This window comes from Bolinopsis microptera, chromosome 11 (assembly GCF_026151205.1).
Source record: "Bolinopsis microptera isolate Bmic1 chromosome 11, MBARI_Bmic_1.0, whole genome shotgun sequence".
NCBI lineage: Eukaryota > Metazoa > Ctenophora > Tentaculata > Lobata > Bolinopsidae > Bolinopsis > Bolinopsis microptera.
In genome coordinates this window covers 2677143-2701379 of record NC_087082.1, presented here as the reverse complement: position 1 = coordinate 2701379, position 24237 = coordinate 2677143, and the positions used below count along the sequence as shown (strand labels likewise).

Sequence of the window (24237 nt, the reverse complement as noted above, 5' to 3'; positions counted from 1 at the left end):
AATGGTTAACTTTAGTCAAGGTCTCATGTCTCTACGACCTTCGCTTTTGGTGCTGTGAATCTTGCGCTTCAGCGCAATGCGCAAATTCCTGCAGGAACTTCCCGACATTGTAGAGACCTGAAACCTCGACTAAAGTTAACCATTTCCTACTGTTTCTATTAGAGGAGCACACATTTAGAACTCCTTCCATACTCCTTCGTGACTAAATTGACGATTTAGAGAATTTTACCTGTTAAAAATTGGTGAAAAATATGGGCGTGGCCCAAGTCAGTATTATACGAAACCTTAGAGACACAAAAATTTTTTTGGTTGTTCCCGACCCTATAGAGCAACTAATATAATTAGAGGTGATATCTAATTATTTCAACGAAAGGTGGTTTTCTGAACCGCCCTTTATTCTACAGCGAAACATTGAACATGTACATAAGAACTTAGAATAGTATGAAGTATGAGTTTATATGAGTAATTTATTATGAAATGACCTTTCACTATGCAATTTCGACTAAATTCATGTAGATATCCAATCCAGTTCCATGCACAACTGTTGTTTACATTTGGTCTAGTTAGACACAATTTGTTTCAGAGTGACTCGATAATCGCAATATCAAACTAAGATATTATTTAAATGGTCCATGTCATGCAATGCGGAAATATCCCCATAAATTGGCAACTGCCAAAGTGACACTAAAGTTATTGCTAATTCCTTTACAAAACTTAGCAAGTGCTATTAACAATTTCCTAATGGATCATGGAAATTGAAATGTTCAATTTTCTTTTCATAAATAATAATTATAATGCGAAGTTTTATTTACCCCAAGTTTTGAGAGTAAGTAGGTTAAACTGGGAATGCCCCTTCCCAGGGACCACATCACCCCTAATAAACCATTAAATATCATGGGAGACCATGCACAGCCTCGAATTATAGTATAATGACTTCGAATAAACCTTTTTTGTCTCTAAAAAAAGGCTTAGAAAACTAGATTTATTTACCTCATTTTACCTCATTTTACCTCATCCCAATTTTGCCTTTTTTGGCTGGCCTCATGAGGTAAAATGAGGTTGACCCCCCCCCCCCCCCCCCCCCCCCCCCCCCCCCCCCCCCCCCCCCCCCAAATATCTAAAAAAATGCATGCTAATCAAGTAAAAATTGTTACGGTAACACGATTTGTAGATAAAATTGATCAGCAGTTGTTCATATTGGACATTGGTACAGTAAACCACATATTTACTGCTAATTTTTGGTTACAAAAGAGTTGAAATTTTGGATCAAGACTACTGCTGTGAGTGGCGATAAGAATATATGTCGTTTTTTATGTTTTCTTCAAAAGGAAACCAAGCAAACCAAAAAAAGAGCTAGAATTTCATGAGGGAATATTTACTAGGTATGCCATCTCCTTATCAGTAGTCAAGACTATTAAACAGTTATCTCTGAATACAGCTGACAGCATGAAGATGATTAATTACTAATATAATAATTTAAATGGAATTCATCTTGAATTTAATTATTTAATATGATCTTTAAGAAAATCAGGATTTAGATTGTTATCAGAATATATTAAATACATGATACAAATTTCCAACATATAATAATAATTCGTCATACCAACATATAATAAAATTTTGTACAGCTTTTCAAAAAAACTGAAAAATTATTTAAACAAGATAATTTATCTAAATGAATGCCAATGGGCCGATTAAAAACGAAATTAAGCAAACGAAAAAATCCATGCCTCAACCAGTTTTGATGGGAATAATACCAATTTTAATTTAATCATTTCCTCAATTTCCAGAAATTCTGGACGTACCAAACATGAAACAATGTTGTAAAGTGTAAACTGTTGTTCAAATCACTAATCACTAAAAACGCAATACAAACTGGGGTTTGAACAATGATGCATCATTTAACACAAGTTGCTGACAAAATCCCTTTCCATCTGGCTGTACTTTCTTATACTGACCTTCGATGAGAATGAGTTTAAAGATAAGCATAGTTGCTTGCCCATAATTGAAACTAAACTCGGGATGTTCTGAAAAGTAGCAGCCATTACCGTGTGCTGTTCCATGTGCACTTCCAGCTCTCCCAGGATCAAGATTGGCTCTGATGATGCTATCAATATTCTCAGGCTTAGTGGCATGATATGCAAATACTTCCACGAGTTTGTGTCCTCCTTTTCGCTTTTCTTTCAATTCTTTAAGCTTTTTCTCGTATGCTTGATTGGCCTGGTGATTTACAACTAAACCAACTTCTTTGATTTCTTTGAGAGGTTGCCTTGATTTTGCATAGGAATCTCGTAGTGAATAATGCCCTCTATACAATGAAATTGCTTTTTGGACCATTTCTATCAATGGATTACTTACATCACGTAGGTCAATGCCAGATAGGCTCATTACTGTTTCACCTTCTGGTAGATTTTTCAAAGCATCCTGCAAAATCAGTTCTTTGTTTGCAACCAGTTTTTCTGTTACAAAATGTACAATGTACTTCAAGTGTATCTGACTGTTCTCGTACACTGAGTAAATTGATGGTGCATTTGTGCTTTTTGTTATCACTGAATCTTTTTTCTCCTTTTTTAGGAATCGAGTCACTGCATCTCTAGATCTTTTCACCTTATCTTTTGTCAACTTTTCATTATCTACACTATCGCCTAGCAACACTTCTGTAACAACCAAAGTATATTCGTTTCCCCGAAGTGATGCCATTCTACTCCCTGCATATTTCACAAACTCAAAACAGTTAATTGACGACTGTACAATCAGGTGGGCAAACATATCCTCCTTACTTTGAATGGTGGTAGTGTCGAGAAAACCTGAAGTCAATTTGTACAAGTCCTCTTTCACTATACCATTAGATTTAGAAGCATATTCCCAAAAGGAGGATGTGTTGTGAGGACATTTCATTTTCCACACACCAATTATGTCCTTAACTTTCGAAGTAGAATACAGACTTAAGAACAAATCACATTTTTCTTTTACACCAGCTAAACTTACCATTGCATCAGAGGAAAGAGGCAACAGTTCAAAGAAGTCTGGATCAGCTTCATTCAGTTTGCATATTTTCAACTGCTCCTCAGCAAGTTTTTTGGCAGCATCAATAGACTTTTGATACTGCTCTGTGCAAATTTTGCAGTCTACTTCAAGGCAAGGTTTACTGCATATGTTTGTACATGGATGACCACAATCAGGTCTTAGTTTGTTGCATGTAAGTTTACATTCCTCTTCTTCTGAGCATTTTCGGATCTGTTCATGACCACACTGGATGCTCTTGTATTTGAGCTGGAACTTGCATTTTATATCTGGCACAGGTTTGCCACACACCTTTTTAATATGAGCAGTGTGGTTGCATTTGGGAAATTTAAACTCGATTTGTTCGGGGCAATCCCCTTCAAAATGCTGATGATATCTTCCACAAACCTTCGAGCATTTATGCTGAAATGGACAGTCGTAGGACTTAGAACAAATCTCAGTACAGATGATTAGATTCTTTTTAAAGGACCAAGTATGACACTCAACATCTCTTTCGTGTCCGCAATCAGGTAACTTGACCAACATCTTGGTTTCACACTTCATATCTTCTTCACTTACATAACAAAGCTTTGAAGTTGTGTGTTGACAAACTAGAAAGGTGAATTTAACCGGGGTTTTACACTTTGTATCATCATGTCGTGGAGTGCACAGTTTCTTGCAACGATGAGCTTCAATTTCACAGGGAAAGGAGGAATTGCAGATAACCTTACACCAGTTGTTTTTATTGTGAACAAAGTACATCAACTGGGAATTATCCACAGTTTCCTTCTTAGCTATATCGTCTTTCTGATAAACATTATAAATTTTATCAGGATGCCTATAACATGTAACAGGAAGCCTATTACTGATGAGGTTCTGCCCATCCATAGTATCCATGATTGGTTTCCATGTTTTGCTTTTTGTGAACATCTTACCATTTCCTACGAAATACAATCCACACTTTGCTCTAGATTGTGCTACACAACGCCGCTCGATTTCTTCGAGGAACCCGATCTTCCCATGGAGGTTCGATCTAGTCAATGAAACAATCACAAAATTATTTTCATCACCTTGATACTCATCAATTGTTCGTATGTCGATGAGTTGTTTTTCCGTGGTTTGCTTTGTTATATCTCGGGGTGGCTCCAAAAGGGTCATCTCACGATAAAGCTTCCTTACAAGTTGAACTTGTCCCATGTAAGCACAAAGTATGGTCAAATCAGCCTCCTTCACGCCACTGGCAACGAAGAATAAAGCCAGTGCTACAACCATGTTGGCTTCGCCCAAGTTTTTAACTGAACGATCTTTGTTTTCAGGAAACTGATGCGACCAGAAAAACATGGAATGAGGTAAGCACGTTATAATCTTTCTTTCTGCCTCTAGCCCTGGGAAATCCTGGTATTCTGGGTAAATGTCTTTCAGCATACAAGAGAACTCTGGTCTCATACGTCCCTGTCTCAGTAACTTTTCGTACGGATATCCTATTTTTATCAGCCTCTCCATCATAGAAATGTGAAAGTTATATTCCCTCCTAAGATGGTATGTATCAACCTTTGGCTTCAATTGCTTATGGTCACCAATGAGAACTAGCTTTTGGACGCTTTTGCTCAAAACAGCAACTAAACATGACTCTAAAACCTCTGCAGCTTCTTCTACGAGGATAACTTTCGGTGCCAACTTTTTAATCATTGATAATTGGATAGAAGCTCCAATGATTGTTGCTCCAACAATTTTTTGAGTCTTCAGAACTTGCAATTTATTTTTGTGGTCAATCATTTCTTTTTGTTTTTGCAATATATTGATCTCTTCTAACAAATCATTCATCTTATCCATCAGCTCATTGCAGCCAGACTGCAAAAAACTATACATAAATTTATATTTGTCAATGGCTGAAAGAGTCCATAGATTATTCTTTTTAAGAATGGCTTGGCTTACAGCACAACTTGGTGGAAAGTCTGATAAGCAAAATATGCTTGTGTTGTTTATATCTTGAGCCATATTTCTCTTGCTCCTAATTCGTGCTTCTAATTTAGTCATCTTGGCTGACTTGATATCCTTAGTAGATCTAAAATATCTAGTTTCATCTTCATCAAAACCAGAAAATCTCATAATTAACTGCTCATTAATGTAATCTTCGTCAAGATCATCTTCCCCAAAAGTATCATCTTCAAGGTCATCAAAGTCGTCCTCATCTTCGCTGCTATCGATCTGGCATGTATTAAAAAATGCAGCACCACTTTGCTGGAGTTGAGTCAAAGATTTTAACAGTTGCTTATTGGGTAGCCAGTGATTTTCGTAAGCATCCTTAACTTTTTGAGCAATAATTATTTCTGTCCTTTCCTCCATGTCCAGAGTTTGATTGGAGTATAAAAATGGTTGAGAAACTAATTGCAAAATAATCTCTTTGAAGTCATCTTCTTCCTTCCAATCGGTAAAATATGACAGCATTGCCTGTGTTGCTTTTGCATTCACATTCACTGATTGAGGGGGATATTCCCAGGGAGTCTTTATAGCATTGTCTATAAAATCTTTGAGTTGTTCGAGATTCAAACGGCTAATAAAACTTTCAATTGTGAAGACTTTCGTTATTTCTAGCTCAGACAATAAAGAAGAAAGTTCAAAAAATAAATCCTTGATCTCTGAAATCACAGAACCTGTTGGCACTCTTCTCATTTTCCAGCTTTTCATCTTATTGTGGAGTAAGCAATCTTTAAGTATGTCTTCTTTTGATTGACTTCCAATCCGGGTAATATATTCTTTGTTACAGAATTCAGTGCAGTGTTTCAAGAATTCATCCAGAGCATGATTTTTGTATGTCAGTATCAAAATGGGTGGGTTCTCTTCTAACAATTCTGATCTTTTAAGCTCATCATATTCAGTAGAAGAATCAGTAGAAGAATCAGTAGAATAATCAATAGAAGAATCAACAGAAGAGCCAGCATAACGACTATTAACTTCTAAGAGATTATTTAATTTTCCACCATCTCGTAAACAAAGGAACATTTGTGCAAGTTTTGCACCAACAAGTGTTTTTCCAGTTCCTGGAGGGCCTTGTATTATCCCTAATGTGCTCTGTAATGCATGTAAAAAAGCCTTCTTTTGGTTTTCTTCCAGCTCTTCGTAACCTACATTGCTCAAGTACGGATTAATCAGAGAGTGGAAATTTAAAGATTTGTAATAACTGCCATGAACTATCTCGTCAACAATACAAAATTTACTTATTTCAGAGTTTTTAAGACTTGTCAAAACATGCTTAAATGATTGGAAATAAGTAGGACTTTCTGCCATTATCATTTTACCAGAATGCAACATCAGGTTTCTTATTTTATTGGCTGCATCAGTATCAGAACCATCAAATGAAATAAGTTGTGCTCCTATCACATTGTATTTTTGAAGTATAGTTTCATCTCTGTCTGCTACTGTAAGCCAAATAGGATCTGAGAAGTCTCCCTTGATGGTGATGCATAAAAGATTACCAAACATTAGCTTCCTTGACTTTTTCCAATTATGTACTGGTTTTTCAAGAGAAAACTGGAGTGATATCAGGACAGAAGAGTACTCCATATCAATGTCTCTCACAGACACTTTATCATAGATGTTCATGTCTCTTGCATCAAGCTTACCACTTTTAAAATCTGCTATACCTTTTTGTATAGCAGAAAAGCACTCTGCTCTTAACAGTCTGTAGTATACATTCAAGTAATCATCACTGTTTTCATATCCGGAGGACAATAACACAGGTCTCAAATATGATACTTTTTCAAGAGGGTCTCCAAATAGTTCTTCAATAGTTGGAATCTGAGTAAGATCATGCCAATTACTAAGGTCACTAACATTGCCAACCTTCAACAGCATCTCATAAAGCCCACTAGCAAGATCAGGATCACCAATCTTGACCAAACTGCTCAATAAGGGCATAACATTCTTCAGGACAGCTGGTTCTAAAGTAACTGCAAGCTTGGCAAATCTGAGTCCCTTTGATACCTTTTCTTGGCCATTCTTCAGGTTCACAATGAAGTCTTTCTCAACAATGTGTCCAATTATCTCTCTTCTCCTTGATGGAAAACTCTCCATGTAATTTGCTAGAAGGAAAAATAAATCCAAAACTTCAGACACAAACATTTCATAAATTACTGCGTCATCACATTTAGCATTGAAGATATAAAACCAAATGGCATCACACATCATGATTGAATTCACCGCTTCAGTTCTGGTGGATGTTTCAGTGACTTTATCTTTTGCTAGGGTGAAAAATAACTTTAACTCATCAAAACTTCTTTTGGCACAAAAAGACAGCATATTTGCTTTATATGCAGAAGGTTTGATCCCTTTTTGGGGTTTTTCACAACTCATTGGTTTTATAGAGAGCAAAAACTCAATCTTGTCTCCATCCTTCACTGACAGAAGACTGCTACAACCTGAAATCCGGTCTTTTCTTACATAAACGTCTTTGTTGGCAATGAATTTTTGTGAAAGTTTTATAGCCGGCTTGACATATATAGCATCGTCCAAAGGCTGACCCTTCACTACTCCAGAGCACCATCCATTCTGGTTGTTATTTGATCTGGCGCGACAAGTGAACACCTGAGAATTAAAATCACTGTCAATTATCTGTGAGCCAACTCAATAACCCATTAGCAAGTGCATGTTTACTAATCTTAATCTACTTAACAACTCAATAGCCTAAGTCACCATACCCGTAGTATATTCCTTGGTAATAGAATAACTTTAAAGTTTTTAAAATTTTTGCTATAATTGATTTAAATAAAAATTTGTTGTTTTCTCTAAAATTTGTTGTTTGATGGGATGATGATGGGACATTAACATACATATAATACTCAAATATTGATACTAAAATTGCAATTCACAAAAGATATCACACATATCAGGCTCATAATTGGAATCTCTCTGTAACAACATGATATCATTTAGTAGCTTGAACATAATGATGCTTACAGTATTTGATGATCCACTGGAGAAACTGTTGTCTGACAGTTTTGAAGATGTAGAAAAGGATGAATATGACAATGAACTGACCTATATGAAAAGTAAGTTAGAAGTCTTACCATTGTATCAGCGAATATCTTCATCTATATTTTACATTCGTAATGCTCATATGCACTTATGGAATATTATTGATAACAAGGTCAATATGACAGTTAATTAGAATTTGTCTCATCTATCCAAGAAAATTATTGCGTTCCTTCAGGTCTTAAATAAGCAATTTCAAAATACATACCATGAGACTTTTGTCTTTCGAACAATCTTCAGTAGATGAGAGCTTCTCCGCTTTCATTTTCTCATAAGATCTGCTACTTGGTCCAGGTGCATAATTTTCCTCGTCACGCGGCAGAGGACTGAAATTAAAAAGTCTGTCTTTTGGAGGAATTTTATTTGAAAGCCGAATGAATTTTATTTGAAAGCCGAATGATGACCAAAATTACTTAGCATGTAATGAACCTTCTATTTATCACATATATACAACAGTTCTATGTTTGTGAAAGTGAACCAATACAATACTGACTAACTAACCTAGATGACGCCACATACGTCTCCCTGGATACTGTCGTTTTAAATGAATTATAAGATTGTCTACGTCTGATGAACCAATCCTGATAATATATAGGTGAAGAAAACTTGAAAAATTGATATGGCATTTCAATATCAAATTATCTAACTATTTATTCGATTGAATAAATCTAACTATTTATTCGATTGTATTGAAAGGTAACAAGATTTGATGGTTGTCTTATTTTTTACATGGTCACTAAAAATAACCTCGTCAAAAGAAGATTTTCCAGTGCTCTTTCTGCATTCAGGAGGCGGACGAGAATCCTCAATTGAATCAGAGTCGGAATCCATACGATGCAGATGTCAGTGTACCATGACAATGCCCAACATATTTAATACATGTTTAATACCTAGAAGTGTAACTTGTAAAATATTATTTATAATTTGCTGTGTGCCATTAAATAACGAATTCAAAATTTATATTCCATTAATTGCAGTTTATTACGATTTATTACATTTGACCTCACTTTTCTATTTAGCTTTGATATATTTTCTAGTAGTTATGTTTTCAGGAGTGCCCATTGGGGTTTTTTTGTATTTTTAACTGATTATGGTGTAAACAATAAATTAGTCCATTAGAGACAATCCCCTTCAGAGGTGCTTTCAATCATAGTATCGACATCCTTTTAAACTTAAATTAAGCCACAGCTTTTGAATACAAAATCTGTGCCATAAGGACTGCACACAGACCCTGAGATGCTTGGACACTTACTTGATAGTTATAGTAAGAATAATAATTGTATATAATTATCTGATATTTGTATTACCCATGATAATGTCAAAAGCTCTTCATATGTTGTAAAGCACTTGGCGAGATGGCGTCAAAACTGCTTAAGTACGTCCCTAGCAGGAAATGCCAGTTTTGGAGCAGGTCTTACTAAATTATGATATTATTAGGTATGAAGTATGAATTAGGTTTTAAAATATAATAATGTATTTGATAACATTTAAAATAAAATAAAATAAGTTGATAAATTATCGATTATGTTTATGGGAAATATTAATATATTATTCATTTTTTATTAAAATCATATCATGTATTATTATGTTTCAATTTGATTTGATTTTTCATACAGCGTTTAGTTTCATTAAAAACTTATTGTTTCATTGAAGATATTTTTAGAAATGTGTGATGATCAATGATCAATGATACTTGATAAATGTTTCGTATCCAAATATCAGATATATTCCCCCTTCGGCGGCGCGCGCTTCGCGCGCGAAAAGTGGCATGCAACGTATGTCAAAATGATACATGTGATGTTGTAGCGCGATGCGTTACTGTGCCGTGCCGCGCACTCAATGAGGCTTCTCACAGCGACCTGTCTAGATCGGCGAAATGCGCTACTGTGCCGCGCCGAGCTGAGATGAATTGACATCGTCAATTAACATGTGATGATATTAATTTAACTCAATGTATATGTATGTATTATAAAATTTTTTGTATCACGTCGTGACACCCACAGTCGTTTTACTAAGTGACGCACAGGGGGGCTGAAACCAGGTTTTCGATCAAATGCTGCCATTTGTAGTCAAACGTCGCCAACAGTTGCTGTCGTCCAATGAAATCGCTGCATTTTGCAAGTCAGTATGCATAATTGAATTACATATATTCATATGCGGAGCTTGGCTTACATAAAGCAAACATTCTAGAAGACTTCTATAATTATAGTCAATAGTGTCCCCTAGACCGTAGGAAATGTAAAAATCTTGAGACGATGAGGCCGGAGTAAGTCGTAAATTCTGATTGGAGAATGCAGATTGCTGTTGTGAAGTTACCAAATTTACGTGAGTACTTGATTCTTTTCAATCCCAGTTTATTGCTGTCCTACAAATTTCAAATTATGTACAAATTATGCAGCGATTTTATTGGACGAGAGCAACTTTTGGCGACGTTTGACTACACATGGCAGCGTTTGATCGAAAACTTGGTTTCAGCTCCCCCTGTGGACGATACAGGGGAAGCTGCGCATGCGTGCGCTGCGGGTCATACAACGTATGACAAAAATTTTTACGAACAGATTTCATGCATTGCACCGACATTTATTTGACATTACATTTGATTTAATTTTTAAATGCTCTTGTTACCTGTTGACGTATTTTTACTTACTTATTTTACTTCTGCAACTTAATCCTAACAATTATTAAGCGCGCTTATCCATAAGTAAAACAAAATTTAAATAAAACAAACATATATGCGCGTCGCTCATTTCGAGCTTGGTGCATGTTACTTATCCGTGCGCGCCGTGGCATTTAAAAAAGTCAAAATTGACGTAATCGTTGTTTTTTATAAATTGAAGTAATTTTTAGTTTGAATCAGCTCCTTGACCTTTTGTTTATTTACGATGTCACGGCCCTTAATTCAAGTTGTCAATTCTTTGCAGCTCAGCGAGGCTCAGCATGGTGCATTTAATTTGCTGATCTAGCTGATATTTATTTAAACTATTTTTCTATTTAGTGCAATGATATTTTGTAGACACTTGTGATGATGTTATGTCATAATCTTTACTTACTTACTTACTTAGCGAATAGAAGAAGATCGGTGAGAAGTTGGTTGCGAGAAGCATTATTGGACGCGCGACGCGGTCCAGCTCCAGTAGTGCATTGCGCTACAAATGTCACCTCTTCGAAATAATTGCTCGGCAAGGCACCAAGCAAAGCAAAGATTGCAAATTATTCAGTTTGCGATTTTATAGTTTAACGGGTGATACTCGTAAAATATTTGTTTCAAATATTAAATCTGTACATCAAAACCATTCAAAAAGAATTGATATAAATACAGTTTAAATTTTCCACTTTTGTGGACTTTAGTATAGTTACCTAAAGACCTTAGGCTTTTTTGTTCATTTAAATTGAAACTGCCGCTGAATGACTGGCTGCAAGCACCGCCCAGTAACTAACATAGCGGCTGTTGTGTGTTATAGGATTCGCGGAAAATGCATCCTCACCATCGAATTGACGATAGGGTCATAACAAAATTTCTTCTATGGTTCCCAGGACTCAAGACACCATTTCTCGACATCTTTAGCGATAATGTTGATGTTAGTGGTCCATTTGCAAGCAGATGTAATATTTACCCCAATATATTTAACGAGGCGAGAAGAAGGTCTTTCCTTTAAGAGGTTTCATGTTTGTGGACTGTGAAGACAATATGAAAAGATTAACTCCTGCATCCTTGATAACAGAAGAGGAGTTGACCTTACGGCTTATGAGTTATGACCTATAATTTATCCTCATAATAATGACAATAAAAAAGAAACCTTGAAAGCCTTTTGTCATCAAAATACTACATTTGTCTACAAATTAAGATTATGTTACCTTCAACTGCAACAGTGTGGATTTTTGATATTATATTTGTTTTTACTATAATATTGGCAATTTGTTCCACTTACACCTTACAAATAAACTTATGAATAAACACTCTTACGAAAACACTAAGACTCAGGAATGTTTTTTTGAATAGAAAACTTATTCTTTCATTGATTATAACATTATTATGTTATACTTATAAACATTTTTTATAAACTATCCTTGCTTAGCTCACGGCATGTTGTAAAGCTCATCTGATGAAACCATGTGATGTGACGTTTACTCCAATCCGTCTTAATATGTCCTGAAAGCCAGCGCACTGAATGGCAAAGAAATATGATCATTTGGTGAAATTAATGCTAATTGGTGACAGCGGAGTCGGAAAAACCGCCATTTTAGTACGTTTTGTGGACAATGAGTTCACTCCGTCATTCATGACGACTATAGGTGAGACAAAACTGTTTTTTTATATAGTGGATGACTTTTAAAGATTTATATTCTACAATTCTGAAGTATTCAATATTACTATGAAATATTTTAACAGATTCGTCTCAATTTTGTTTCAACAACTTGAGTGGAATGATTTTGTGTTTAAGCAGGCATTTGATGTGAAATCTTGAATCAATATAACACTCAAATGCAATGTCAGGTATTGACTTCAAGATAAAGACTATTAATGTGAACAACAAGAAAGTGAAAATGCAGATATGGTATGTATATTTATATGTATCTAGGTAAACTATAGGTAAAAATATAATATTAATCATAAGCTAAAATGTACTAATCTTTGTATTCTAAATGGGGAAAAAGAAGAAACATTGTCAGTCAGTCGAGAAAATTGTCAGTCAGGCTATATGGCAGCTTTGTAGATGTTGTGACTATGCTAGTAGTGGTCCCAGGCTTGCGACTGGAATTGCAGTGTTAAATCGATTTAATGGTATACCAACGATCCACCTCCCACTTGTTGTTTGGTACTTAGCATTAATAGTGTTAGCTGTAGCCATTTATAGCAAGAATCTTAAAACTAAAGGGGATGACAAGGAAAAGAGGAAGGAACATACATAAAATGTATGTTATGTAGATATTTTATATATATGTATGGTATGTATATTTTTTGACAATTCTGCACGCAACTGTGAGAAAGGGGTTGACCGTTAATTACCTAAACAAAAATTTCATTCTACCCTCTAGAATAATACCAATTCGACAATTATGTAATCTCATATTTCTATCAATTTCACTCTGATTAAGTTTTAAAACTTAGCAATCGACCGGATATCATAGCAGCCTTCACAAATCAAGATTTGTGGCTGCATTTCTTGTTATAATTTGAATTTCAACACATTAAATATTTCTCTTAACTTCTTTTAAATTCCTAAATGCCGACTGATTGCCTTTTGTGTTGTTTTTTTTTACTACATAGGGTTCTTAGTGTTGTTACTACCTAGGGTTCCTTCGTGTTGTTATACATCGGGGTTCTTCGTGTTGTTAATACCTTTAGGTTCCTTCGTGTTGTTACTACATAGGGTGCCTTCGTGTTGTTGTACATGGGTTCCTTCATGTTGTTACTACATAGGGTTCCTTCGGGTTGTTACTACATAGGGTTCCTCGTGTTGTTACTACATAGGGTCCGTGTGTTGTTACTACTTGTGTTCCTTTCGTCGGGTTACTACATAGGGTTCCTTCGTGTTGTTACTTCTAGGGTTCCTTCGTGTTGTTTACAAACATAGGTTCCTTCGTGGTGTTACTACATAGGGTTTGCCTTAGTGTTGTCTACTACATAGGGTTCTTCGAGTTGTTACTACTAGTGGTTCCTTCGTGTTGTTACTACATAGGGTTCTTCGTGTTGTTACTACATAGGGTTCCTTGTGTTGTTACTACATAGGTTTATTTCATGTTGTTGCTACATAGGGTTCCTTCGTGTTGTTTACATAGGGATCCTTCGTGGGTTTGTTAACTACATAGGGTTCCTTTGTGTTGCTACTACATAGGGTTCCTTCGTGTTGTGTACTACATAGGGTTCCTTCGAGTTGTTATACATAGGGTTCCTTAGTGTTTTGGTTACTCACATAGGGTTCCTTTGTGTTGTTACTACATAGGGTTCTTCGTGTGTTACAACATAGGGTTCCTTCGTGGTTGTTTACTACATAGGGTTCCTTCGTGTTCGTTAACTACATAGGTTTCCATTGTGTTGTTACTACATAGGTCCTTCGTGTTCGTTAACTCCATAGGGTGTTCTGTTGTTACTACATAGGGTTCCTTCGTGGTGTTACTACATAGGGTTCCTTCGTGTTGTTACTACATAGGGTTCCTTCGTGTTGTTACTACATAGGGTTCCTTCGTGTTGTTACTACATAGGGTTCCTTCGTGTTGTTACTACATAGGGTTCCTTAGTGTTGTTACTACATAGGGTTCCTTCGTGTTGTTACTACATAGGGTTCCTTCGTTTGTTACTACATTCGGGGTTTCTTGTGTTGTTACTACATAGGTTCGCTTCGTGTTGCTTATACATTAGGGTCCTTAGTGTTGTTACTACATAGGGTTCCTTGTGTTGTTACTACATAGGGTTCCTTCGTGTTGTTACTACATAGGGTTCCTTTGTGTTGTTACTACATAGGGTTCCTTCGTGTTGTTACTACATAGGGTTTCCTTCGAGTGTTACTACATAGGCGTTCTTCGTGTTGTGTTACTACATAGGGGTCCATCGTGTTGTTACTCTAACTAGGGTTCCTTTGTTGTTGTTACTACATAGGGTTCCTTCGTGGGGTTAGACATGAGGGTTCCTTCGTGTTGTTGTTACTACATGGGTTCCTTGTGTTGTTACTACATAGGGGTTCCTTTCGTGGTGGTATACTTAGGGTTCCTTGTGTTGTTTACTACATTAGGGTTCCTTCGTGTTGTTATACATAGGGTTCCTTAGTGTTGTTACTACATAGGGTTCCTTCGTGTTGTTACTACATAGGGTTCCTTGTGTTGTTGCTACAAGGGTTCCTTCGTGTTGTTGACAACATGGGTTCTTCGTGGTGTTACTACATAGGGTTCCTTCGTGTTGTTATAATAGGTTCCATTTGTGTTGTTACTACATAGGGTTCCTTCGTGTTGTTACTACATAGGGTTCCTTCGTGTTGTTACTACATAGGGTTCCTTCGTGGTGTTACTACATAGGGTTCCTTCGGTTGTTACTCATAGGGTTCCTTCGTGTTGCCCCCCCCCCCACCCCCCCCCCCCCCCCCCCCCCCCCCCCTTTACTACATAGGGTTCCTTAGTGTTGTTACTACATAGGGTTCCTTCGTGTTGTTACTACATAGGGTTCCTTCGTGTTGTTACTACATAGGGTTACCTTTGTGTTGTTACTACATAGGAACCTTTCGTGTTGATACTACATAGGGGTTCATCGTGGTTTACTACATAGGGTCCTTCGTGTTGTTATACATAGGGTTTCCTTCGTGTTGTTACTACATAGGGTTCCTTAGTGTTGTTACTCATAGGGTTCTTCGTGTTGTTACTACATAGGGTTACTTCGTGTTGTTACACATAGGGTTCCTTCGGGTTTGTTGTTACTTACATAGGTTCCCTCGTGTTGTTATACAATAGGGTTCCTTACTCTTAGTGTTGTTTACTACATAGGGTCCCCATTGTGTTGTTTATACATAGGGTTCCTTCGTGTTGTTACTACATAGGGTTCTCTTTGTGTGTTACTACATAGGGTTCTTCGTGTTGTTACTACATAGGGTTCTTCGTGTTGTTACTACCATTTAGGGTCTTCGTGTTGTTACTACATAGGGTTCCTTCCGTGTTGTTACTACATAGGGTTCCTTCGTCGGTGTTACTAACAGTAGGGTTCCTTCGTTTTGTTACTACATAGGGTTTCCTTGGGTTGTTACTCATAGGGTTTCCTTCGTGTTGTTACTACATAGGGTTCCTAGTGTTGTTACTACATAGGGTTCCTTAGAGTGTTGATATACATAGGGTTCATTCGTGTTGTTTACTACTTAGGTTCCTGTAGTTGTTGTTACTACTAGGGTTCACTTCTGATGTACTACATAGGGGTTCCTTTGTGTTGTTACTACATAGGGTTCCTTCGTGTTGTTACAACATAGGGTTCCTTCGTGGTGTTACTACATAGGGTTCCTTCGTGTTGTTACTACATAGGTTTCCATTGTGTTGTTACTACATAGGGTTCCTTCGTGTTGTTAAACATAGGGTTCCTACGTGGTGTTACTACATCGGGTTCCTTCGTGTGTTCTACATAGGGTTCTTCGTGATTGTTATACATAAGGGTTCCTTAGTCGTTGTTATACATAGGTTCCTTCGTGTGTTACTACATGGGTTTCCTTTGTGTTGTTATAATAGGGTTCCTTCGTGTTGTTACACCTAGGGTTCCTCGTGGTTGTTAACTACTAGGGTTCCTTGTGTTGTAACTACAAGGGTTCCATTGTGTTGTTTACTACATAGGGTTCCTTAGTGTTGTTACTACATTGGGTTCCCTTCGTGTTGTTATTACATAGGGATCCTTGTGTTGTATATACTGGGTTCCTCGTGTTGTTACTACATAGGGTTCCCTCGTGTTGTTATTACATAGGGTTCCTTACTCCTTAGTGTTGTTACTACATAGGGTTCCTTCGTGTTGTTACTACATAGGGTTCCTTCGTGGTGTTACTACATAGGGTTCCTTCGTGTTGAAACTACATTAGGGTTCCTTCGTGTTGATACTACCATAGGGTTCTTCGTGTTGTTACTACTAGGGTTCTTCGTGTTGTTACTAATAGGGTTCCTTCGTGTTGTTACTACATAGGGTTCCTTCGTGTTGTTACAACATAGGGTTCCTTCGTGGTGTTACTACATAGGGTTCCTGGAGTTCACAGTGTTATATTCAGGGATACAGCGGGACAGGAGCGATTTCACACAATAACGAAACCTTACTACAGGGGAGCCATGGTAAGTGGACCAATCAGCTGTAAAACTTATTAGTCAGCCCCTCTTACCTCTAACCTCTAATTCTAACTCTAACCTCTACTAAATGAGTGGTGCAACAACCCACTAATTTACATGGTGTGTCTCATATAAACACTGTTACTATATAATATACATTGCACAATATCATGATTATGTGGACTATCCCTGCTCAGAGGTTTCAAATCAGGGTATTTGAGTCTAACATTATTAAAGTGGAATGTTAAATTTCAGGGTATTGTCATGGTATTTGCAGTGGATGATCAGCAATCATTTCTCAATATAAGAACGTGGCTCCAAAACATCGAAGATGTAAGTTCCTATAAAGATTAACATATATTATTTATTCTGTCATATTGGGGACGTTATCGAGTACCAATTCAGTTTATCAAATACATATTATATTATATTGAGAAAGTAGAAATATAAAAAGTTGTCGTTCCGACTTTTTACATTTCTTACGGCCGTTTATACAAGAATCTGCATGTATCCCACCCCCCGGCCCCCCCCCCCCCCCCCCCCCCCCCCCCCGCCAGGTTTTTACTTCTAACCTATTGTAATAAATATTTTGATCTAAACTCTTCAGAACGCTCAGGACGGAGTACACACGCTGGTTTTAGCTAACAAGTGCGACATTGCACCAGAGGAGAGGGACGTCTCTAAAGACGATATCATCAATGTGAGTACAAGTACTGTGGAGTGTGGACCACCCCCTCCAGTACAGTTTATATTGTGTTGACCACCCCCTCCAGTACGTTTATAATTGTGTGGACACCCCCTCCAGCCCCCAGTTTATATTGTGTGGACCTTCCGTATAAACAGTTTATATTGTGTGGGGCGGAACCACCCCCTCCTGCAAGGTTTATATTGGTGGACCACCCCCTCCAGTACAGTTTATATTGTGTGGACCACCCCCTCCAGTACAGTTTATATTGTGTGGACCACCCCTCCAGTACAGTTTATATTGTGTGGACCAACCCCTCCAGTACAGACTACAGTTTATATTGTGTGGACCACCCCCTCCAGTATAACAGTTTATATTGTGTGGACCACCCCCTCCAGCACAGTTTATATTGTGTGGACCACCCCCTCCAGCACAGTTTATATTGTGTGGACCACCCCCTCCAGTACAGTTTATTATTGTGTGGACCACCCCTCCAGTACAGTTAATTTGTGTGGACACCCCCTTTTTTTGTTTTTTTTTTACCTTACAGTTTATATTGTTGTGGCACCACCCCTCCAGTAAGTTAATATTGTGAGGACCAACCCCTCCAGTACAGACTACAGTTTATATTATAATCTGAGAGGAGCTGTCAGCCTGACCCAAGTTATCAAGTTTATGTCATGTTCGTTATTATCGTTTAGTTCAATAAATTAGTTTTCATTCAAATAATCCTGTTATAAAAGAATTTATTCGAGATATTATCCTAAAGAATCCTGGTGATTAAACAACATATTGTAAGATGTATATATATTGTACAACTTATCAGTTAAATTGTACTTATAAAATAGACAAACCACCCCCTCCAGCCTGTGAGCATTAAACTATAAAACTTTAATCTTCGTGTAAATCTCTAAATCTCCCTCACTTGTACGTCATAGCACCGTAATGGTACGGAACTCTACTTCCTTTTTTGGCCTAAACAGATGATCTATTAATCATGGAGCCCCTCCCACAGCCTAGCTAGCACTATATTATTAATATGGGTCGTATATCGTTCATCAGCAACGTAACAGTAATTTGTGACAGTACTGCGACAGAACTGCGAAAGTACTGCGATAGTTCTGCGACAGCACGGTGAACTTTTTTATTCAAAGGCCAATGTGTATTATTTTATTGTTCATCGACATTAAGCATTAAGCAAAACCTGTGGCATGAAAAGCAACTAACCTTTTCACGTTACCAGTTACCAAATACCAGTTACCAGTTACCAGTTACCAGTTACCAGTTACCAGTTTCCAGTTAAGTTTCCAGTTAAGACTTACAAGTTACCAGTAACAGTTTCCAGTTAAGACTTACAAGTTACCCAGTTACCTGTTACAGTGACTGTAACCAGTTATCAGGTTCCAGTTACAAGTTACCCGTTACCAGTTACCCGTTACCATACCAGATTACCAGTTACCGTTACCAGTTACCACACCTTGTTACCAGACTCTCCTGTTACTAGTAGTTAGTCGTCATCTCTTGACCTAAATGACCAGGTGCTTTCTAAACGTGTACCCTAACTCAGCTCCAAATTCAGATTTAATCACTTGTCCTGGACTTCAGGGAGATATTAACTAGATCTAGGTTACTAGAGAACCAACCATCTACTTCTGACTAACAAATTAACCTGATGATTGTAAAACTTTCTGCAGTAAAATTGAAAGGTTTCCACGGTAAACATTGCTTCGTTGCTCCTATTCTTTACTCTATATAAGCTTATAGTTATATCCAGGGAAATGTGTAATCAAGTTATGTGAGATGGAGCACTATTACAAAGGGATCATCTAAACTAGTAACACAACCTGATGAGGACAACACTTCACCGCTTTATTAGTCGTCACTTTCTCTGGGAGCCCAATCAATAGCTATGCCGCTATGGGTACAGTTACAATTTACACATCAAACAGTGGACTATAATGTTGGATCGTGGAATGTTGAAAAGTGGAATTTGTTTGGGGTCCAATATTTTACGCAGATTGTCTTACAGTTTATATATTAAACGACGTGGAATAGTCGAGTTTGGTATGATGTTTAAAATTAATGCTTACCCCGTATTCCAAATAAATGTTGAACACCTCTAAATTATTTGGAGATCATGAGAAGGTGGGTCAAGTGTGGGAATGTTGAAAACAATGTGTTATTAAGTTATTAGTAAGCGATGTGGGTTGGTATGTAGATTATAACTGCTCTGCCAGCCCAGCATAATAAGATGTTAATCGCCTCTTCAATTATCCAGAGCTAGAGGTCAAAGCTGAACAATTTCACTGACTCCTTTTTAAGAGGGGCCAAAGATGTAGCACAAACAAAATTCACTTGATTGCAGACCGTGTAGAAAGCTTGCACTTTATGAAAGCTTACTTATTTATAACTTTGTATACATACAGTGAACCATGTATGCACGTACTTAGTGACAATACAATGCGAGTACTTTGGTCACAATATCAACCTCCCTCATCCTTTGTGATCACAGATTTCGCACTTTATGAACCCTCGAATGTCGACATTTTGGCCTTTTATTGTCAGTACACATATTATACCGTACACTGTACAGTCATATTATAAATTAGTAATATAGTGCACGTGCACGTGCGATATAGTGCACGTGCACGTGCGATATAGTGCACGTGCACGTGCGTTGATGCTGACATGGTATTGTGATAAAGTGATAATGTTTATCAGCTGATAGAACGACTGATCACCTAGCTAGATAATACAATTTACTATAACAGCAGCTCAGCCCAACCGCTTATAAAATAACTGCACAGAGTTACTCTACCTGGCTACCTTACATAGCAGGGTTGATCTTCCTATCAAAGCTCTACGGCCACGGGTTGAAGGGCATATTATATATAATACATCCTCAAACCGATTTATAACCTACTTCTAACGAACCCATCAGTTAACCACGTCTCCACCTGTCACGTGACACGTCTCCGCCTGGTCACGTGACAACGTCTCCCCTGTTCACGTGACACTGGCTCCACTGTACGTGACACGTCTCCACCTCCTGTCACGTGACACGGCTCCACCTGTCACGTGACACGGCTCCACCTGTCACGTGACACGGCTCCACCTGTCACGTGACACGGCTCCAACTATCACGTGACCACCCTCAGATTGTCACGTTCCTTAGTCCCCGTTATAATCCAGGTTCCACCTGACCACCTGCTTTTCATAACGACAAAACCTTTTGTTGTCTCTCTCAAATACATTGTACGCCTCTCTTTACCACTCTTTTTATTGTCCATCCTGCACAAATGAGCTGCTAGCTGCTGCTAGCTGCTGCTAGCTGCTGCTAGCTGCATGTCTATTACAATACAAGTGTCTCATTAAGCTGTACACGGCTCCAAGCTGTTTCTAAAGAGGGTGGAGCTCTATGTGGGGGAGATAATGGCAGTATGTACTGTAGTGAGGGGCCCTGACCCCTGACATTATTAATGTAAGGGTGGGGCCTGCTGTGCTTGCTCTGAGTGCTGGCCGTACCCCGTTTCATTATGTGATGGTGACCAATATTATTGCATATTAGCAGCCCTGTTATCGTAATGATATGGTTCTAGAGGGAGTGGGTGGTATGTGTGGGTGGTCCGCGGTTAATATTGCATTGGTTGCGCTAAACAAGCACTGCTGCGAGCTGATATAGATTAAATGAGAGTTTAGCTGCTTGCGGAGGAGCTGACTGTTTCAACCTACGTCCTACATTCAGCGCAGCTCTTACATTTGAAGGAGATTCTGTAAATCTGCCCACAATTGAACACAAAGTGGATATCTGTGGGTTTGCTCACACTTCACATTTGTATTCAGATCAAATAATGGCTTTTTATCAAGCACATTATCAGTGGTATTGTTCTCATTGTCTGTACTGATAAAATGCAATTTGTATACCCTCACCAACTTCTACCATGTCTGATATAAACCGAAATAACCTTATAAAGGTTAATAAGGGGGGGGGGGCATGGGGGCCCGGGGGGGGGGGGGGGGGGGGGGAACTTATCACCGGTAGTAGACAGTTATTAGATTCTTTGGTTTTGAACTTCCCGCAGCCGTCTGAGGTGACTGCAATCTGTGCTGATAATACCTTCACTTCCTTGCGGGAGGAAAAATCGCAATTATCAGCTCTTCGTGTCCACGAGTTTTCGTGCATATAAAAGATTATAATCCCCGGAAAATAGATATAAAACAAAGGTGTGTAAGGGGGCCGGGGGGGGGAGGGGGAACTTATCACCAGTCAGTTAGACTGGCACAAACCACAATATCCTTGTTATTTGGTTCAGTGGTGGAGTTGTAGGTTAATCAGAAGATGAAGACGTGTGATAATTGTGTGATAACCGTGTGATAATTGTGTGATAATTTTGTTGATAATAGTGATGTGTTCATGTGCTGGTTCAATATTTGCAGCGTGAATCTGGAAGACTATTAACACTGGAACTGCACAAAGAAACCATTTTCAGCGTGATCCTAGATATAGGATGTAATTTAACTAGTATCGAATTTCCGTTACAAAACTTTGCATCGTGGTCTTAGAGGTGTTATGGTGATGTAAAAAAGGAAGCGAAAGTAAGTACACTCACGTTCTACATAATATTCTTATCTATCATTTGTAAAGTCGCCCATTTCTTGTGATGATTAAAAGACTGTCTGGTAAAGCAGTATATTAGGTTACGCACAGGTGGTCCAATAATTCAGGATCTCGCCGTTAAAAAGTATCTTCACCTCAGTAAATCTAAAATGTCAAAATCTATTTCCAGTATTTACACCTTATTAAAATAACCAAATGATGAAGGAGCCAGTACCACTGTAGTTCACATAGGTTCTGATTGTAATTATCTGAGCATACCTCAGTGAAATACCCGCTGTGAAATAGTTAGCCCAGCATTGAAATTAGTTCACAGAATCTGCATATTGTCAGGTGTATTATAGCGCTGGTAGTGCGATCTGTAACAGGTGTTTTAGTGGAGTCTGAAGAAGTTGTTTGAGTAGAGAATTGAGAGGTATTGCTGTTCAATCGGGTTATGTCAGCATAATTGGTATTATTACCTGAATTACGCTAGATACCATAATCGCAAATTACTGAAAAGTAAAAGGCTAAGCCTCCTTCAGCTAGTTTTACTGTACTTGTCTATAATAATAGATCACAGTTAGCAAACAGAATCAGATAATTGTCTATTGCGGTCTATGGATCGCTCTTAAATCGGAAGATTCTCTTTTATTGGTCACAATCTGTATTCGAAACGATGTATACCTAGGTAATATGTATCGTACTAGACTTATGATCCCTTAGACTTTTAGAAATCATGGATTTGTGGAAAGCATTTATGTGTGCCTTCGATTGATAGAGCAATTACCTGAACTCTTATAAAACGAATCACACATAAAGACCGTGTCACTTTAATCTAAACTTCTCGTTTGCAGATTAATGAGAGCAATTCTAGATATCTGTGACCTTAACAGTCTCTGGGTAGCACAGCTGGAAAGCCTCAGTAGGGCGTCATTAGTTTAGGGTGCAGGACGTCATAGTGTAGGGTACATGCCGTCATTAGTGCAGGGTACATGACGTTCATAGTGCAGGGTGCCGGACACGGTGGAGATACTGCTTATTCCACGTAGCATACACTATTGTACAGCTTGAGAGCTGGTTATCACCCTCCCTAATAGCCGCTCCATTATACCATTAAAATGTCGCTATCCTCTTACGATTCGTGCCAGAGGGCGTACCCATTACCCAATACGATCTACTGAACCGGGGACCACGGTGCTCTAAATTTTCTTTCCGATAAACAGGCTGCTTGAATTATGTGGCGGTAGATTAGAAGTACAGACAACTGTATTTCAGTCACATAATTCGGGACAATTCTGGAATTTAATTGAAAAATTACAGCGTTTGGTGCTGTTATATTATGATTTATCGTTCTGGTTCACGTTAGCGGTCGTTCACCCATTATGGAATCAGCAGGGGGGGAGAGTGGGATCCCAAATGAATTACACTAGTATGATTTGGACACATAGCTATGTGTAAAACTGATTAAGGAGGGGAAGGGGGTTCAAAATTGTCCAAAAGTAGGTCACGTTATATGAATACGACCCCTTATTAGACTACGGGTCTGTTCACAGACCATTTAGAGTTTCTTTAGGGAACTCATTTAGGGGACTTCCTTTAGAAGATTTAGAGACTTCATTAGAGGCCTTCATTTAGAGACCTGGATGACTTTTATATTAGATCAAATTATCAGCAGTATTGGTACATGGGTGACACACCGTTTGTATATTTGGCAGTAATAGCTCTGGGGGGGGGGGGGAGGGGGGGCAGACTATCGTAAACAATCCTGCGACTCAATTCGTATTCCCAGATTTATCAAAACAAGTAGATTTTAATTAAAAATGCTAGTATAGTTTTAAAAATATTAGCCGTATCAACACATCAGTGCATCCCGTTATGCAATTATTGTAGAGTGCGGGATTCAGTACACATCAATCTGTAAATCTGTATTTTGAAAGAACATTATAGGTTGGATTTTTCGTTTTACTATTTAGAAATCATCAATTTTGTGGAAGAAAATCGCGATTCTTCGTCAATTATCAAATATCCTATCAAAGCTGACAAGAACTGGAGTCTATTATGACTAATATATATATATTACTTATAGGACAAAGTAATATTATATCGGTACTTTACATTGCTGGGTAATTAATTGATTCTATTC

The 24237-nt window shown here is 37.9% G+C and overlaps 2 protein-coding genes across 2 annotated transcripts in view; one reads left to right on the top strand and one right to left on the bottom strand.

Moving 5' to 3' along the window:
* Window positions 1–1118: 1118 nt before the first annotated feature.
* On the bottom strand, window positions 1119–8926 carry LOC134822548 (uncharacterized). Its single transcript, XM_063833657.1, has 5 exons — window positions 8782–8926; window positions 8536–8615; window positions 8243–8360; window positions 7960–8040; window positions 1119–7587 (listed from the first exon to the last, which is right to left on the bottom strand). Exons 1-5 carry the CDS (start codon window positions 8863–8865, stop codon window positions 1858–1860), a joined length of 6093 nt encoding a protein of 2030 aa, XP_063689727.1. The 5' UTR covers window positions 8866–8926; the 3' UTR covers window positions 1119–1857.
* Window positions 8927–12114: 3188 nt separating this feature from the next.
* LOC134822694 (ras-related protein Rab-13-like) overlaps window positions 12115–24237 on the top strand; it is a 61240-nt gene continuing 49117 nt past the window's right edge. The window contains exons 1-5 of the mRNA XM_063833888.1: window positions 12115–12327; window positions 12530–12590; window positions 16758–16818; window positions 17068–17145; window positions 17420–17512. Of these exons, the coding sequence (XP_063689958.1) occupies window positions 12204–12327; window positions 12530–12590; window positions 16758–16818; window positions 17068–17145; window positions 17420–17512 (417 nt within the window). The 5' untranslated portion in view covers window positions 12115–12203. The remainder of the gene's footprint in view (window positions 12328–12529; window positions 12591–16757; window positions 16819–17067; window positions 17146–17419; window positions 17513–24237) is intronic.

Excerpts from the sequence above, each read along its gene's own strand:
- LOC134822548 (XM_063833657.1), bottom strand. The coding sequence starts at position 8,865 with ATGGATTCCGACTCTGATTCAATTGAGGATTCTCGTCCGCCTCCTGAA. Across the intron at positions 8,361-8,535 it reads ACGTATGTGGCGTCATCTAG|TCCTCTGCCGCGTGACGAGG; the intron begins GTTAGTTAGTCA and ends TTTTAATTTCAG. Across the intron at positions 8,041-8,242 it reads CGAAAGACAAAAGTCTCATG|GTCAGTTCATTGTCATATTC; the intron begins GTATGTATTTTG and ends CTTTTCATATAG.